At 46.7% G+C, this 17,929-nt stretch overlaps 2 protein-coding genes across 3 annotated transcripts in view; one reads left to right on the forward strand and one right to left on the reverse strand.

Moving 5' to 3' along the window:
* The first annotated feature begins 600 nt into the window (after positions 1-600).
* On the forward strand, positions 601-11,963 carry MTFR1L (mitochondrial fission regulator 1-like). 2 transcript variants are annotated; one of them, XM_008572165.1, is made up of 7 exons: positions 601-637; positions 3,364-3,498; positions 4,007-4,111; positions 6,502-6,611; positions 6,846-7,057; positions 8,018-8,339; positions 10,947-11,963. In XM_008572165.1, exons 2-7 carry the CDS (start codon positions 3,484-3,486, stop codon positions 11,050-11,052), a joined length of 870 nt encoding a protein of 289 aa, XP_008570387.1. In that variant the 5' UTR covers positions 601-637; positions 3,364-3,483; the 3' UTR covers positions 11,053-11,963. The 2 variants fall into 2 exon arrangements, with proteins under 2 accessions (XP_008570387.1, XP_008570388.1); XM_008572166.1 differs by lacking the exon at positions 601-637 and having other exon boundaries at positions 8,054-8,339.
* A 427-nt stretch (positions 11,964-12,390) lies between these two features.
* Positions 12,391-17,929, reverse strand: part of AUNIP (aurora kinase A and ninein interacting protein) — a 14,674-nt gene continuing 9,135 nt past the window's right edge. Inside the window, exons 2-3 of the mRNA XM_008572168.1 lie at positions 15,560-15,701; positions 12,391-14,063 (exon numbers count right to left, since the gene is read on the reverse strand). Of these exons, the coding sequence (XP_008570390.1) occupies positions 13,219-14,063; positions 15,560-15,701 (987 nt within the window). The 3' untranslated portion in view covers positions 12,391-13,218. The remainder of the gene's footprint in view (positions 14,064-15,559; positions 15,702-17,929) is intronic.

Genomic DNA, 17,929 nt, shown 5'->3' on the forward strand with positions numbered 1-17,929 from the left:
GAGAGAGAGAGAGAGAGAGAGAGAGAGAGAGAGAGAGAGAGAGAGAGAGAGAGAGGAGAGAGAGAGAGAGAATAGAAAGCTACAAAGTGCTGGAGAGCAGGAGTCAGAGGAGAAAGGGACCCATTCTGTCCATTCTTGCTGGAGAGAGAGACTTTTCAGAGGGCCTTGCAGGGCACGCATGAACAGTGAGGGGGACTAGGGCAAGATGAGGTAAGGTAAGCGCCAGATCTGGAGGCTTGAACGCCAGGGTGAGGATTCCGAAGTTTACAGTACGGGTGGAGACAAGAGAGCGCATATTTTGGAGGAGAGGCACGATCCAGTCAGACTTCGGCCTCCAGAAGTCAGATAGGACTAAACGTGGAGACAACATGAAAGCAGAGACCACGGTGAGGACGCTACGAATCAGGTCTCGGGGATCTCCAAGCACAGCCAACCTTACCCGGGGGGCAGACCCCCCTTGGGGCGTGTCCTCCGCCCCGCCCACCCAGCGGCCGCGCTCGCCCCGCCCCTGAGGTGAGCCCGCCTCCCGAGGGGCGCGCCTCGGTGCGCAGCTGCGAAGAATCGCTTCCGGGGGGCGGGTTGGCGGAAGTAAGGGCGTAGAGGTTGGGCGGCCCGCTGTGGTAGGAGGGGCCGTGAGGTGAGTGAGTCCCGGTGCCCGGGTCTAAGGTGCGAAAGGTCTGAAGGCAGCTCGGGAGGCGGGAGGGCAACCTTCGGGGCCGGCCGTAGACTGGGCCTCGGTGACTGGCGCTGTGCTGGCGCTGCGGCTCCTGTTCCCGCGCGAGCTCTCGCGGGAGCCGCTGTTTTCCGCCGCGCTTGGCAGCGGGGAAAAGTGAGTCCCCGCGGGGTAGTTGCTAGTCCCAGTCACCCAGCACACGGTTGTCGATCCAGACTAGAGGCCTCTCGTTTCGGCCGCGTTCCTCGGCGGGCCGGGCCGCCCGGAGCCGCCTCGCTCCGTGGCCATGGGAGTCCAAGGGCCGCTGGGCAGGCGGCGAGGACTTGGGCGACCTTGGCCCCGGTCGGTCGGCTGGTGCGGGGGAGGCGAAGCGCGTCCCGGGCAAGGGCCCTGCTGCGGCTGCCCCCCGGCGCAGCTGCTTGGGGCCCTCGCGAGGAGACTGTTCACCCCGGTCCCCGATGGCCGGTGCGCTCGCTCGGCAAAGTTTCACGGAGCGCGGCGGCCTCCGAGGGGCGCCGGCGCAGGGGTGCAGAGGCGCGTATCCACATCATGACAGCAGCCTCGTAAGGGCCGTGGGAGCGCGGAGGTGGTAAGAACCAACCAGTGTTGCCAGCGAACTGGGGGAAGATCCTTCCTCTAGCCAGTGATACTTGGGGCGGGGTGGGGGTGGCGTTTCAAACTCAGTTGCTGTTCTCCGTTCGTTTCTTAATTCAACAAACGTTTAAGTGCTTCCTAAGTCCTAGGCGGACTCCGCGCTGTGCAAGTCCCGGCCCTCCCTGCACACCGCAGATTCCAGAGTTATCTCGTTGCTGTAGTGGGAGGACTCGAAAGAAAGGCGGCGTGCTGTGGGGTGAGCAGGGGCGGAGGGGATGCCTGAGCTGAGCTCTGAAGAGACATTAAGAATAAGCTTGGTGAAGGGGGTGCAGTAGAGGCGGTAGTGTGGCTCAGAGATGGTGTGTTGGAGGCTGAAAGAAGGCAGTGTGGCTGGAGGGCAGAGAGCAGGGGGGGTCAGCAGGAGGTGGCTGTGAAGTGTGCAGGGGCCGAAGGTACAGGTCTTGTCTGCAGTTAGTGTTGCTAGAGAGGGCAGAGAAAGATGAGGTTGGGCCTGATTGTGGAGGGCCCTGCAAGCCATGCTGAGGAATCTAGGTTTTTTTTCCTGTTGGCTCTAGCAAGCCAGTTTTAAACATATGAGCGATATGGTTAGCAATGTGTTTCAGAAAGAATCCTCTGGCTGGCTGTTGTGTGACGGTTAAGCCAAACTGAGTGTGTAGAGGTAAGGCTGGAGAGGAAGTGGCTGTAATGACTAAAGTGAGAACTAGAGAAGCACTGATATATGGAACTTGTGGCAGGCACTGACATTCCACACAGAACCTGGCACACAGAGGGACTTTGATAAAAGGCTTGAACTGAGGTGAGAAGATGGAGCCCATGCGGGAGGCAGCAGGACCTGGACCAGACTTTACTGGCATGACCACTGAGTGACCTCAGACGAGTCCTTTCACCTCTCCAGCTTCCTTTCCCCATGTGTATCAGAAAGTAACACCTGCTCTCCCAAGGGTGGAAGAGAGACCCTCCAGGGGAAGCCTCTAGAAAGAGCTGCTTTGTCAGTCCAGTCTCTCTCCTGTCCAGAGCCTGTCTGGGGCCCCCCAGTGACTTCTCATCCAGGCATTCCCAGCCCTCATGACTTGATCCCCAGTCTATTTGCAGCCTTATCATACTCTGTTCCTCTTTACATATCCCTCACCTTCCTGTGCTGGACATGTGCTCCTGCTGCTGTTTTTCTTCCCTTTCTACCCGCTCTGGACTCACCACTGGGCCTTGGGGCTGAACTCAGCTGGCCACCTGCCTAGTGTGCCTCTCTTAAGTAGTGATATTCAACTTCTGCTAGAATTATATATTCAGGTCCTATCTCTCTGTTGGACTGGGTTCCTTGAGAGTATGACTGTGTTGTTACTCCTTCCATACTCTCTATGGTGCCCAGGACAGGGCCTGGCACAAATGGGTATTGTTGGTATTTGATGAACAAGGGAATGAATGAGCTCCCTGATTGCGTCTACTCACCATGCAAGGGCAGCTGTGAAGAGTAGTCAGGAGTGACTCCACCCATCTGTGTCATGTTTTAATAGTTCATTAAAGCCACTTTTAAAAAAGATTAAATGACTTGCCTAAGGCTACAAAGCCAGTAGGTGAATGAGCCAAGATTAAAAAAAAAATTTGACTCTTCCCTGTAGCCCAGTAGACAGATTGGCACGATCTGGCTGTTCTGTTTTCTCTTAACTCTTCCCCCTTGCAGGGGCCCAGGAGTGCTAGCCTGGGTGGCATATGCTGTGCTTTTATATCTCCTTCAAGAATGAATGCTGAGCTTCAACTTTACCTACAGTTTGGCTCTCCCATGAGCTTTGTAGCCACCAAAGGATTCTATTTACATCTTTAGAAGTTTTGCCTCAGGAAACTTTAGGGCCCAGGAAGGCTCCCCAGGTTAACCAGCCTCACCCAGCAAGTCTGGAACAGAATCTCTATGGGTCTGGATTTGAAGAAGCCAGTGTTAGGTGAGGGCAGCCTCTTGGGCTGGTTTTCTTCCCTGCTGAAACATCAGAGAAGGCTTAGTGTTAGTCATGGCTCTGCAGGGCCTGGTTTTGTGGGTCTTGTTTGGTGGCCACTGAGTCCCTGCTGTGGGGGTTGTTTCACAGGAAGGGAAATCTGGTGTTCCTCAAGATGGCCTGATATGAAGAAGTCACGCCTTCTGCCTCCCCGAGCTGCCTTGTGGCTGCCTTGTCCTTCAAGTGCAGGAGCTGGTTGAAATTTCAGGAATGGAAGCTAATGTGGTAAGGCACATTCCCAGGGCAGGGGTATGGTGGGGAAGGTGAGCACTGGGCCTGCTGAAGTGCTGTATGAGGCTCTGAGACTGCAGTTAATTCTTCCTTCCTCCCTGGAGGCCTAGAATTGGAGTAAGGTCACCCTTCCACCCCCGACCCCCAGGAAGAACCAACTATGATCTAGGGCACTTCAGGAGCTGATGTGTTTCTGCCTTTCTGTGAAGAGAGAGGGGAGGAAAGCCCAGGGGATCCCTACATCCAGCTAATTCTCCTCATCCCTTCACTGGGCCCTCCCAACATTGACTGCCTTAGCAGTAGCAGGTGTCCTCTTGGGTGGCTGGCCAAGGTGAAGGCTGGTGACTGGGGAACCTGCCCTGTCTCATAATTGAGACTTAACCCCAGAGAGTGCCCTGTCCCTGGGATTGGGGAATTCAGTCTCCCTTCTAGAGAAGAGAGGACAGGGACAATAGATGGACTCATGTCTCTGAGGTTGTGGCTGTCTTTCTCTTTGCTTTAGACTATCCCAATCTGGCAAAGCAAGCCACATGGGGCTGCACGAAGTGTAGTGAGAAGAATTGGGACCAATTTACCCCTGAAGCCATGTCCCCGGGCATCCTTTGAGGTGAGTATGCTGGAAGGGCAAAGACAGTAGAGGCTCAGAGACTATGAAAGTATGGTTTCCATGCCCCAGACCCATTGGCATTGCCAGAGCAAGTTGCTTGCCTGGTCACGTTTTCATTTTGTTGAGAAATATTTAAGTGCTTATAATGGATTCTGGTCACTGTACCTTCCTGATAGCACACCAACCTGTGACCTCAACAGTGAGACTTGCAATTTGCTTACAAACTAATAATCTTGCATCTTTGGTGCCTCTACTTAGTGACTCAGATTTCATTGTGCTCTAGCAATCCAGTTTAACAGAGCAGGCCAAAGGCCCTTCGTGAACCAGATCTCCAGACTAGTTATATATATGCTGTGAGGTATTTGCCTGCAACTTGGCAGGTCCCTACGTGGGACAGAGTGCTGTGTGTGACTCCTGAGTTGGACTCCGCTTTTCTTCATGAGCCATAAGACTTGGCCACTTAGCCACTATTTTGGGGAGAGTGAGGGGCAACTGGCCCATACAAGGATCCGAACTTTAGACCTTGGTGTTATCAACACTGTTCTAACCAACTGAGTTACCCAGCCAGCCCATTAGCCACTGTTTTTAGTGTTTCTCTAAGGCTGTTAATTCCTCATCTTTCTCTTTCTGGCTAAATCTGGCTGCTCTCTTACTGGGCTACTTCAGCCTTACCTCTGTGTCTAGGAAGCCCTTAGCATCCACTCTGCAGCAGAGATTCTGAGATCCCTTTCTGCAGTGGAAGGCTAAGTAGCATTTATTAGTCCCAGCTGCCTCCCTCTAGGAACTAATGGTTAAACATCAGCTCCAGGCTAGATGGTTAAAGTATGTGTATTTGGGGAGCTGGGACATAAGAGAAATATTTTTGTTTACACAGAAGAGACAGAAATATATTCTTGAAAGGATGTGGGTCCAGGTAGAAAAAGGAATGAAGCTAATCTGTGAAGTCTGTGTAGGAACTGGATCTGGAGTTAGAAGTAGTGCCAGGGTTGGTGTTAGAGTCAGGAATGGGGTTGGAAGTTGGGTGTTGGGGGGTAGCTGTCCCATGACCCAGATTGCCAGCTATCCAGAATTGCCTAAAGGGCACGGGCAGGATGTGGTCCTAGCTGCCTCAGAAGCATCAGAAACAAAGGGAAAGACAGCTAAGGAGTATGACTGACTCCATGGAGGTAGCCCCACACTTGGTTATACCCTCTCCAGTCCTTACGCCAGATGCTGCTGGACACAGGCTCCTACAGAGCAGAAGTATGTGTGAGTAGTATTAGTAATACTAGCTAAAATTTACTGAATACATCTATGTGTTAGGCACTGTGCTAAGTACTTTATAAGTACTCATTTAATTGCCAAGAGCAAAGGAGCATTCAGAGCTAATCCAAGAAAGCAAATGGAGGCTTTCCCTAAATGGCCCATCTTAGCAGTAACTTCTGGGTCAGTCAGAGTCCTCCTCTGTGTGACCTTGGAGTGTCACTTTATTCCTCAGTCCCCAGGCTCCCTATTTAAAAGCAGGAACTATCAAACACCTGATCCACATACCAATTTGTAGCAGAAACATTTGAATTTAACTTGTGTAGGTGTGTGTATTATTAATTATCCCTGGGTTTCTATTGTAAATTAAATTACCTTAAATATTACTTAAGGGAATCTTACTGATTTATTTTTAAATTTAACCATATAAAAATATGTAATTATGGAAAGTAAAGAAGGAAAATAAATTACCTATAATCACACAGTCATGACACAATAACTTCTAATGTTAGTGTAGTTCCTTTCTACCTTTTTCTAGATGCGTACTTTTTACTTTGCTGTAATCAGTCAACATATCATTGAATCCTCCTAATTTTTAACTTAAGATAGTGTCATTTACTCAGCATCTCTATTTCTTGGTTTTTGTTCATTTGGGTTGAGGGGCTATTTTAAGAAATCCCACTATGGTTTCTTTTGTATAACTAGTCATTTCTTTTTATTTAAATCTAAATATTCAAATTATCAGATTTGCCTAAAACAACATTGTTGTAACAATGTAGGTTCCAATTTAGCTATAAAGTTGTTATAAAGAGCTAGCAAAGAGAACTACCCTGTTGATATAACAGGTTGCTGATGACCTTGCCACCTGAATCAGAGGGCAAGATAGTTTTAGACAGTGGTCATCTCTATTAAAAAGTAACTCAGGCCAGTCCCACTGGAGACCCTGAACTATTTGTAATCCCACAGAACTCTCTTGCTTCTAGCCCATTATTCAAGCTGTTTCCAACCAGGAACCACCTTCTGCTCCCTCTAGGAAGCCTTCCTGATACCCAGTGCTGATTAGGTGCCCCTCCTGTATATTTTGCAGTCTCTGGTTGGCTCATCATGGTGTCAGTAAATGTTGGTTGATGAATTTTGCTTCCCCACAGACCCTGCCCAACATCTCTGACCTGTGTTTGAGAGATGTGCCCCCAGTCCCTACTCTGGCTGACATCGCCTGGATTGCTGCAGATGAAGAGGAGACATATGCCCGGGTCAGGTAACTGAGGCAGTAGCCAGTCTGCTGGGGTATGGGGAGCTTCCTCCCAGAAGAGGTGGCAAGCATAAAGGAGGTTACTTGTGGGAGGTCGAGGGCAATAGGAATGAGATCCATGGGCTCAGAGGGGAACAGAACCTTACTGTGTTACTCTGATAGGAGTGGAGGGAAGGAATTTTACAAGGGGTGCAGTGGCCGGCTCTCTCAGACTGACATACTTGTCTTTCCCTGGTCCAGGAGTGATACACGCCCCCTGAGACACACCTGGAAGCCCAGCCCTCTGATTGTCATGCAGCGCAATGCCTCAGTGCCCAACCTACGTGGGACTGAGGAGAGGCTCCTGGCCCTGAAGAAGCCAGCTCTGCCAGCCCTAAGCCGTACCACTGAGCTGCAGGATGAGCTGAGCCACTTACGCAGCCAGATTGCAAAGATAGTGGCAGCTGATGCAGGTAGGAGCTCCTGAGCCAAGGCGAGAGAGTAGCAGACTGCCCCTTTCCCCCTAACTTTCGGGCAGAGCAGGGGTAAGGAAAATGGTGGTCCCTGGTTCAGGGAGACTTAGGCCCAGTGTTCTGGGGTTGTCCTGAAGCTGTTGTGCCCCTTGGATGGTTTCTACCAGCTGATTGGGGCTGAATGGTTTGGTTACAAACAAAATCTTCACTTAACCTGTGACCCCAGGTATATTCCCTGCCTTGGCCACAAAAACCAATGCCCTCTTCCAAGTTTCTTTAAGATCATATCTTCCACAGCGGCTTCCTTTTCAGTGTGAGAAATGAGCATTTTCCACCCCCACCACCAAGAGACATATCTCCCTTTAAACACCTGTCTTCCCTTTCCTGTCCTTTCTACTTGATATCACCTCTCCGTCACTCCAGCTTTCTGTCTGCAGTTAAGGCAGAACCACTGGAAATGGATGGGAACCTGCCTTTACCAAAGACATGGATAACCAAGTGGATCTCTCCCAAGATGCTCAGGGTTTATCCTCATATTCCTCCTAGCCTCATTTTTTCATTCCTTGTTGACTCAAAGTCGTAGCTCCCAAACCCTATCAGTTGGTAGAGCACATGAAAATCATGATGTTCTCTTTGCCTCTGTCACTGTTGCTTCCGTCTAAGACAGGACTGTCACTCCATAGCCTACTGTGGAGCTTTTAGGAGGGAAGGCCTTTGTGGGATGGGTTTTTCTTCCTTCCTGGAACAGTGGAAGAGCCCAGTGCTTCTACATCTTCCTGAGTACCTGAGTGGGAAAGGGTAGTAGAGGGACCCTCCATTGGCTACAGATACCACCCTGGCCCTCCCAGGATATCTTGCTGTCATCCCAGGAAATGAATAGTTGGTAGGCAGTGCTATGGAGAGATGTTGCCACTGTATTCTAGCCCCAATGTCCTCCATGCCTATTGTTTTCTCTTTCAGCTTCGGCTTCATTAACGCCAGATTTCTTATCTCCAGGAAGTTCAAATGTCTCTTCTCCCTTACCTTGTTTTGGATCCTCATTCCACTCTACAACTTCCTTTGTCATTAGTGACATCACCGAGGAGACTGAGGTAGAGGTCCCCGAGCTTCCATCAGTCCCCCTGCTTTGTTCCACCAGCCCTGAATGTTGCAAATCAGAACACAAAGCTACCTGCAGCTCATCTGAAGAGGATGACTGCGTCTCTCTGTCCAAGGCCAGCAGCTTTGCAGACATGATGGGTATCCTGAAGGATTTTCACCGTATGAAACAGAGTCAAGATCTGTAAGTATTTGATGAGGAGCTCTGGTGATCTGTTTATTCTTTTAAGTTGCCTATGGCCAGTGTTCTAATACAACATACATACATAGTAAGTCCTCAGTGGTAGCCATACATGTTATGTCATTCACAAAGCTTGCTGACTATCTCTTGCTAGTGCGTGGGACCCCAGTTTGAAGAGCAATAGTTTACATCTGTTGGGTTAGGTCACCCCAACCAAAGTGTTAGATTAGTAGGGATTTTACAAGAAGGCCCATCTAATCCAACTTCTGTCCCCAGGTGGCTTCACCAGTTCTAGTGACAGTAACACTACTTCCTAGTGACACTGTCCTCATGCCCTACCCTTCAAAGTGGAGGGTTACATGACACGTATTTTGGTATCTCAAATTGGTAAGACTTTTTGGTGGAAGGACAATTTCATGAAGTTGGGGGTTTCTGCTTTAAAATACAGTGGTCCATTATGCAGTTCAACCGTGCAAATTCAGGGATTTGAGAACAAGGTTTCTGAGATTCACAGGTACTTCCTACACCTGGGTGCCCATCAGAATTGCTCAGATTTGTCAAAAATACACCTTAAACTTACTACAGCAGAATCCTCAAGGAGTTCAGCTGAGTTTTCCTGATGAAGAGTAAGGGAATTTGAGGAATACCTACCTTGAAAAACTTATCTAACAGGGAAACCCTAGAGCTCCAGCCTAAGTGAATCCCCACCTTGCACAGTGTTTCTCCAGGTGTGGTCTGAGCAGCTGCATGGGACTCACCAGAGGACCTTGTTCAAATGCAGGTTGCTGGGCATTTAAGTTTGACATCCAGACCTTGATGCCAGCACTCAGGTTGTGCAGCTGTATTTATTAATGCAGATAAAAAAGCTCTTCTGGGAGCTAGGAGGTAAGGTCTTTCTCCTGAGTTGATGAAGTACCTTCTAAAGGGAAAGTTATTCACCTGTACAAAGATCCCTTTTTGTCCTGTGGGCCCCATTTCCCTCTGAAAACCAGACAAGGCTAAGTAACTCCCTCATTGCTTCCTGGCAGTTGACCCTTTAGGGAAGTCACTCTTACCTTCCCTCTCTGACCCTAGCCTTTATTCACACCCACCCACAGTTCTTTGGTCTCTCACATTCCCAGATTCAGCTGCTGCTTCTTTTGGTATGCCCTGAGGCTTTCTATTCTGGTCACAATGTTTTATAGTTTGACTCTCAAACTTTCTCTACTTGTCTCTTGGGCTGAACTAGACCAAAGACTCTTCTTGACAAGCCCCTCCTCCCACTTGTGTCCTGGGACCAGAAGGAGGTAGGTCAATGGCTGAGAATGGGAAAATAGTTCAGTCAGCAAATGTTCAGAAATGTGACAGACCAAAGGCAGTTCCTTGTTTTTGCTTTCAAGGTTTAATAATCAGTCTTGGCCCTTATGTCTAGCTTAATGACCATAAAACATCTTCATTAGTATGTATGTATATATAAGTTCACTAGAACTTTAAGAAACTATTTTCCAGGTATCTAGGACCTTCTTGTATGGTGTATCAGGTAATTTGAGCCTACCCTAATCTGAAGTTGGTTTTGTCCCCTTGAGTTCCTTATGATGTGAATGTTTTGCTAAAATTCTGAATCTCTTATTTTAAAAAAATCTCTCAACTCCCTTAAGGGGGAGACAGGATAGTAGGAAATCCTCAACCCCCCCTCTCTTATTTTAAAAAAATCTCTCAACTCCCTTAAGGGGGAGACAGGATAGTAGGAAATCCTTAACCCCCCCCCCCTTTTTTTTTCTCCTTTTTGTCTTTTTTACTGACTGGTAACGGGATCACAACCCTCGGTGTCACGCCCGTACCGGGGATCGGCAACGGGATCGCAACCCTCGGTGTTGCGCCCACACCGCGCTCAGCCAGTGAGCGGGAACCGGTCTCCACATGGGATCCGAACCCTCGGCGGGAGCACCGCCACACTCCCAAGCAGCGCACTCTCCAGTGCGCCACCGGGCCGGCCCCATTTTTTTTTTTTTAAAGATGACCAGTAAGGGGATCTTAACCCTTGACTTGGTATTGTCAGCACCACGCTCTCCCAAGTGAGCTAAACGGCCATCCCTATATAGGAATCCGAACCCATGGCTTTAATGTTATCAGCACCATACTCTCCCAAGTGAGCCACAGGCTGGCCCTCTCAACACACATTTTCCCCAAAACTAATGAAGGTCAGAATAGCCAAAAGTCATCAGTCACTTCCCCTGCTGATCCTCTGGGGAAATGCTACTAAGAAAATACAGGGCCAGGAGGTAGGAGCAAAAGCTTAGCCACCAGAGGCCAACTCTAGCAGATTTAGACTGTTTATTTTGCCCACATTTCATCGCATTTCAAGAAAGAGTAAAGCATTCTAGTTAAGAGATGAGATCTGGAACCAGCTAGTTTGGTTTTGAACTCTGGATTCACCACTTACTTGCTCAGTTACTCGTGACTTTGGGCAAACTGTATAACTTTACTGTGCTTCAGTTTCCTCATCTGTAAAAAGGTGATAGAACCTACCTCATAAGAGTGTTGTGAGGATCTAGTGAAATAATGTATGCAAAGATATAGAACACTGCACAAGACAGAGTAAGTACTCAGTAAATATTGCTGTGTCTCCAGGAACCGGAGTTTATTGAAGGAGGAGGACCCTGCTGTACTTATCTCTGAGGTCCTAAGGAGGAAATTTGCTCTGAAAGAGGAAGATATCAGTAGAAAAGGAAACTGACAACAGCTCTGCAAACTGTCTCATGCTCCTGGAATTCCTTCAACAGCTGCCTTCCTCACCGCAGATGTTTCTGACTCAATTAGAAATCTTCTGCAACAGTCTTGCTGACAAAGCTAGAGCTTGGACTGAAAGAGAAGAGCTAGATTATATGTTTCTTGTACTTTAAGCCTTAGCAGAAGCTAAGGCCTGTGATTTGAACTGAGACATTTGTTATAGATAATTGTGTAAGGTGGAGTATCTCAGTTTAAAGGGTGAGAGAGAATCTGTTTCTGGTTTTTCCTTGCCTCTGTGTGAAAATAGGTCCTAAATGAATGACTTACTTCACTGCATTAGACCCCATAACTGGTCTCACCGGACACTTTGTACCCAGCTGTCACTCACTCTCAGCAGCTTCCTTGCAGCAGAGCAGGGCTGAGGGGAGGGGGCTGTAGATGTTTATGTACTTGTTCACAGGGCAGGGTAAATCTTATGCTGCTCCATCATAAACCTACACCAATGCTCAGCAATCACCCTCTCCCCTTCCTTGTCTAGACGTAGAGGTTGGGCCGCCGGACCAACTGACATTTGGGCTGCTGCTGGGAGGCCTGGGCTATTTTTTTCTTAAACACATTTTATAATACTGTACAACCAAATCTACCCTCCAAGGCCCTGGGGCCTCATCAGTTCCACTGATGGAAAACCTCTTCCTTGGACTTTAGGTTAAACCCAGGAGGAAAGGGAAATGGGGAGGGGAAAGAGCATACCATCCTTCTTCCAGACCCTTGAATGCTTCTTTGGGTTGGGCCAGGGTTTGTACCTACCACACCATGCATGACTCATGCCCTCAGGTCCCTTTCTCTATGGTATGTATACTGTGTGTGTTTGGGTTGAAGTACTACATGACATTAAAGGAAGGATTGCGAGATCTTGCATTTACTGTGTCCATCTCTGATTGTGATCACCCAGTATCCCCCAGGGGTATGACTCCTGTTAACTTTAAGGTATATGAACTTTCTTAAACAGGCTCTTGGCTTCCCCTCTTTCTTTATAACATCCTGCCCTTATAAGAGAAAACTCCCCCCCCCCCCAAAAAATCCTCTGTAGAGATTTTGTCCTAAACTCTTAAAAGCAGTTCCGTCTTACAACTTGCAAGTTTGCCCCCTAGAGGTTGGTTAAGCCTCTTAGGTACCACACCTGCAACATGGAGAAAACCCCCCCCCCCCCCAAAAAATCCTCTGTAGAGATTTTGTCCTAAACTCTTAAAAGCAGTTCCGTCTTACAACTTGCAAGTTTGCCCCCTAGAGGTTGGTTAAGCCTCTTAGGTACCACACCTGCAACATGAGAAACTGCCACCTGATGGATAATGAACACGGGTTTATTAGATCAAATTCATATAGGACTCAGGGCAATGACAGAGCATATACTATTAAAATATTGCTTTTTCAAAAATGAAATTGGTAGTGTTCTAATTACCATCAGAGCCAGCTTTGTGAACATTTGCTTAGACCCATAGTTTTATAAAAGGGATTCCCTACCACCTTGTGGAAAGAGTTAATATGGTCATATCTAGATCACTATATAGCTCGGGCTTTTTTAGGGACAGATTTAAACATGGAGTTTGTAACTTTTAAAATGTACACAAAAATAAAACAAAAAACTTAAACTACCACCATTTTACCTCTCTGTGTCCCCACATCCCACATACCTGGATTGAGGAGATTTGTCTTAATCATTCAAAAACATGTCAGGAACAATGGTCCCAAGCTTAAGTTGAGAGGGTAATATTACAGCCATTGATTAAAAAAAACACTTCCATAAGAAGCAAGGTCCCAGTCAGGCATGTAAAAGGGTAGAGAGATAGCTCTGCGCAGGCTGAATAACAGGCTCTTTAGTGGAGGGACAGTTACCTGCCCTGCCTCCTCCGTGCTCAGTCATAGACTCATTCAGGGAATTTACCAGTCACCTCCTTCATGAGGGAAAAGCATGATGCCAATCACACCCTCAATGAACGCTACTGCCTGCTTTATTTACACAAAGAAAATGCTCAATAATGACAGCTTCATCCCATGGCTCCTTCCCACCTAAAAAAAAAAAAAAAGCACTCCCTCCCCATCCCCAACTACAAGACATTTTCCTACATCTCCACCATTACAAGGTAACTTTTAGAACCAAACCCTCATAAAAACCTTAGAATTGGTGCCTGATAACTTGATTACCTTCAGAGTCTTGGGTAAAGAGCAAATCAGGCTGCAGATTTAACTGAGTTGACCTGTCTTGGCACTGAGCCTGAGGGCTGTTAGGAAACTGCCCTAAGCCCAGATTCCAGTCATTGGTTACATCTTGGAAAGGAGCTCTAGTGTTGTGGGCAATGACCCGCTGGCCCTGAGAATCTTCAGTGAAAAGCTGACTCCAGGAGTCCTTGTCATTCTTTTCACTGTCCCAGGAAAAAACAGAAAAAGGACAAGGGCTTTGTTTCACTGATTCTATGTTTTCTCCACTCCAGGATTCCCTGTAAGTTTGAAGGACAGGAGCCTGCCTGTTTTCTTTGTCAGATACCTTACTTTCCAATTTAGTCCTCTTCAAGGGCTGAGAGCATTTGCCCCCAGGTGGTTTGATGTGTCTCTCCATGCCCTGATGGTTCTTAGATCCATGAAGCCATTCCCTTTTCCTGGGAGAATCCCTTTCTCCCTCTTTTTGGTCCAGCAAACAAGAATTTTCCAAGTTCTGAGTAAATGAAAATGCCAGTGAGGCTTTACTCTCTCCAGCACAGACTAGGGTGTAAGGCTGAAGTAAGGACAACACAGTCAAAACTGGAGTTCCAATTTTGTTGTGGTCAGAAGTCTGGAGGGACTGAGGAGAAAGTCCATCTTCCTGGATGTCTGCAGGGGTTGAAGTGGCTACAGGGGGTGCCATGCAACTATCCTCCAAGCCCTTGATCAAATGATCTAGCTGGGTTGCATCCTTCTTGGACTCTTTGTTGATCTTGCTTTCTATATGAGACGAAACACTCTGGTCACCATCATTTGTCTTTCCTAGTAAAACAGGAGTGAACAAATATTATTCTGTAGGAAAAACTGCCCTGAGCAGGGTTTAACTTGCTTTTTATCAGCTACTATTACTACCTAGTGCAAGGGTCTTACTTAGACTCTTCACCTAACTTTGTAGCTGATGTTCCTGCTTTCAATCTCACTATTGTCTCCTGAATTATCTTTCTAAAACACAGATCTTATATTCCCCTACTTAAATATATGGATGCTTCCCATGACCTACCTACTAAAGTCAAATATGACATACAGTCAGTATGAGTTTTCCAGCTGAGTTTTCCAGCTGAATTTTTGTTTGTGGGGTTTGTGGGTCATCGGTTTTGCTTTTGTTTTTTATTTAATGTGGTTTCTACTAAATAGTGATCCTGGCTAAATATATACTCCTTAAAGAAACATGCTCAACACACACTAGTTTTGTAAGGTCACAAAGATCATATTAACCATCCAACTCTGAGAAACCTTCTGGTGACTGTGTGAAGAACATAGGCTCCCCACTCCCCAAAGGTTTCATGAGAAAGACAGTGAAGACACACTTAGGATGCGAAGTCAACCAACCTGTCCATTTTATCAGGTGTGGAATGGATCCTGTTCTGCCTCAAGATAAGCAGAATGACATGGAATTCCCACTCTTCCCAAATTACACCAAGATCTAACTACAACCAGAGCAGAAATGGCTGATTTCCTCTTTCCTTCTCCAACAAGAATTATACTGCAGAAACTATATTTTGTGAGAATTCTCAACTTTGTCTCAAAATTCAATCTAGACTATAAAATATACCAAAATTTGTAAATGGGAAAAGTGTTTTTGAAAAAAATCTGCCCTTGTTACATGGAGCAAAGGGTGTTTAAGTTTTTGTTTGGAGGGAGAGTGCATTTTGAAGGTTTATGCAAAGCAATCCTGAGAATCACTTCACAAGTTAGAGCATTCCTCCCGTGCCTGCTACTGATAAGAAACCCTGCTCTGTAAGTCCCAGCCTGCTCTGAGGCAGCTGCTATGTGGAACAGGGACATGCAAGGAAAGAGGTGCCAAAGGATGAAGAGAAATAAGCCAACTTTATGCCAACTTTGTAAGAAAAAAGCATCTACGAACCTTTGGTTAATTTGAGAAACTTTATACAGAAATATCAATTAACTTGTACAGATTACTCACTATGGCCAATCCAATATATTTACCTAACTAATGGCAGGTCAACTCCCCTATACACCCCAAACTCCCAAGTACACCTTTCTTCGCAGATCTTTCAGCAAATGTAAATATTTAATATTGGACTGAGCAGAACAGAACCAGAAAAGTATGTTTGTGAAGCATGTATATATTGCTTTTCAAAAGGCAATGATTTATTTTATAACCTTTTCCAATAGGTCAGCTAAATTTAACACAATACACTAGTTTCACCACTTCTCATAAATGTTCCAACACGGAAAAATGAACACACTCTTTTTGCTCCCTCGATAATGAAGTATTCCCAGATGGGTGACCATACCTGGCTGCAAGGTGAAGAAGGAAGTAATGCTGGTCTGCCGAGCACCTGCAGGTGTAGTACTTCTTTGAGTAAGAGAAATATTAGCCTTTCCTTCTCCAGGAAAATGTGTTAGCATTTTGGTGCCTGGTTTGATTAAATGTGTCTGAGAAAGAGAATAGAAAGAATAATAAAGCCTATTAACAGTACTGTTAGACAAGATTCAATAAACACCAGTGAACCTCTTGGAACCATACTGCACCCTTTGGATTCCATTCATATCCTACTCTCTAGGTAGTTTGTGCTGGACACCATCTTCCATAATTTCCTCCCATCCTGGGAGTGATTTTTTTCCCTTGGGAATCACATATTACAACTACAGCCCAATCTTTCTGCTTCCCCATGGAAATCAGTCAGGCTGACTAAACAAACAGGATTTGTTGAAGGGATTCCAGAGATGATACACTCTCCTTTATATTTAAGGATAATTAATGATTCTATATCCGAATAGTTGATGCATTTTCAATAGTTTTCAAGTAGTTACATAATGGTTAAAAGCATGGCTTTAGAACCGCACAGCCTGGTTTCAAATCAATTCCAGTTCTGCCACTGGCATTTGTTAGTTGTGTTACTCTATAAATTGCTATCTCTGTGTCTTGTTCCCCTGTGTGGAATAGGGACAATTATACCTATCCCACAGGGCAGTTATGAAAATTTAGCAAATTAACTCACTTAAAAGGCTTACACATTGGGGCCAGCCCGGTGGCGCACTGCTACAGTGTGCCGCTTGGGAAGCGCAGCGGCGCTCCCGCCAAGGGTTCGGATCCGACATATAGACCGGCCGCTCACTGGCTGAGCGAGGAGCGGGGGCAACACCGAGGGTTGCGATCCCGTTGCCGGTCCCGGTCCGGTACGGGCGCGACACTGAGGGTTGCGATCCGTTGCCGGTCACGAAAAAAAGACAAAAAGACAAAAAAAAAAAAAGGCTTACACAGTTCCTGGCATTCAGTCACAGCTGGCTACCAGTAAGAGGAGGAGCAATGAAACAGCACCAGAACTAGAAGATGTGCATGAGAGATTTAGGAAGTGAGTTTTGTCAACTAGCTATAAATATAATCTTGTCCTTATTTAGTGTGATTTGTTTTTACTTCCATTTGCTTGTTAAGGAATGCCTGAGAAGTGGGGAGAATAGGATTATATTTAATTCCATTTGGTTGTGACTGCCAAAGAAGAATGGGATTTGTCAATATTCATGCAGCAAGCTGAAGGTAGCTCTGAAACTCAAACCCAATTTAACAATTCTAGCCCAAAGTTGACTTCATTTTACTTTTACATTTGGAAACTAAGTTGCTCTGTAAGGGGTTAAAAGAAGAAGGAAATCTTGGATGTAAAATTCATACTATGACTTGTTAGAGTACTGGCACAGAACTTTCACCATACACAACTAGAAAACTGGATCAAAGATACATGAAAAAATTGATTTTAAACAGCAGACAACAGGCAGTACAGAACTGTGATCCCTGAGAGAAGAAAAACAGCCTAGAAGCACTTTCCAGACCAAAATGTATACCCAAGCAGAACACTGCAATCTTTTTTTTTAATTTAAAAAGATGACTGGTAAGAGGATTTTAACCCTTGGCTTGGTGTTGTCAGCACCACGCTCAGCCAGTGAGCTAACCAGCCATCCCTATATAGGATCCAAACCCATGGCCTTGGTGTTATCAGCACTGCACTCTCCCAAGTGAGCCCCGGGCTGGCCCCTAGCACTGTGATCTTGATGAATTGAGTAGATTGAGATTGGAATTTGGGGAAGCTGAGGTGGCTGGAATTTGATGTAAAGAGAAAGACCTCCAGAAATCTGCACAGGGATCCCCCTTCAGTCCATTACTGAATACTAAGTTGCACATGTATTAGGTGAAACCCCAGGAGGCCAGGCAAGGAAACTGCAAGCTGGAATTGCAAGCTGATCTATTTTCAGAGCTCACACAAGGCTGGGAGACGTCTGAGTTCTCACTAGCCGAAGTAGAAGAGATAACCTTGAACACCAGAGGCATTCAGTAAGGCTCTCAGAAGAATCATCCCTTAGTAGTAGAACTAAAGTAGCCGTACAGCAGAAACTACTCCAAAGCCCTCCTTAATCTTAAAAGCAAGCTTTTTTTTTTTTTTTTTTTTTTTTTGTCTTTTTGTCTTTTTTTTTCGTGACCGGCAACGGATCGCAACCTTCAGTGTCGCGCCTGTACCAGACCGGGACCGGCAACGGGATCGCAACCCTCGGTGTTGCCCCCACTCCTCGCTCAGCCAGTGAGCGGCCGGTCTGTATGTGGGATCCGAATCCCTGGTGGGAGCGCCGCCGCACTTCCCAAGTAGCGCACTGTAGCAGTGCGCCACCGGGCC

This window comes from Galeopterus variegatus, unplaced genomic scaffold, assembly GCF_000696425.1.
Source record: "Galeopterus variegatus unplaced genomic scaffold, G_variegatus-3.0.2 Scaffold761, whole genome shotgun sequence".
NCBI lineage: Eukaryota > Metazoa > Chordata > Mammalia > Dermoptera > Cynocephalidae > Galeopterus > Galeopterus variegatus.

What these genes read in the sequence shown, in the direction of transcription:
- MTFR1L (XM_008572165.1), top strand. An exon ending in GAGACATATGCCCGGGTCAG is followed by an intron (nt 6,612 to 6,845) that starts GTAACTGAGGCA and finishes TCCCTGGTCCAG; the next exon opens with GAGTGATACACGCCCCCTGA. An exon ending in GATAGTGGCAGCTGATGCAG is followed by an intron (nt 7,058 to 8,017) that starts GTAGGAGCTCCT and finishes TTTCTCTTTCAG; the next exon opens with CTTCGGCTTCATTAACGCCA.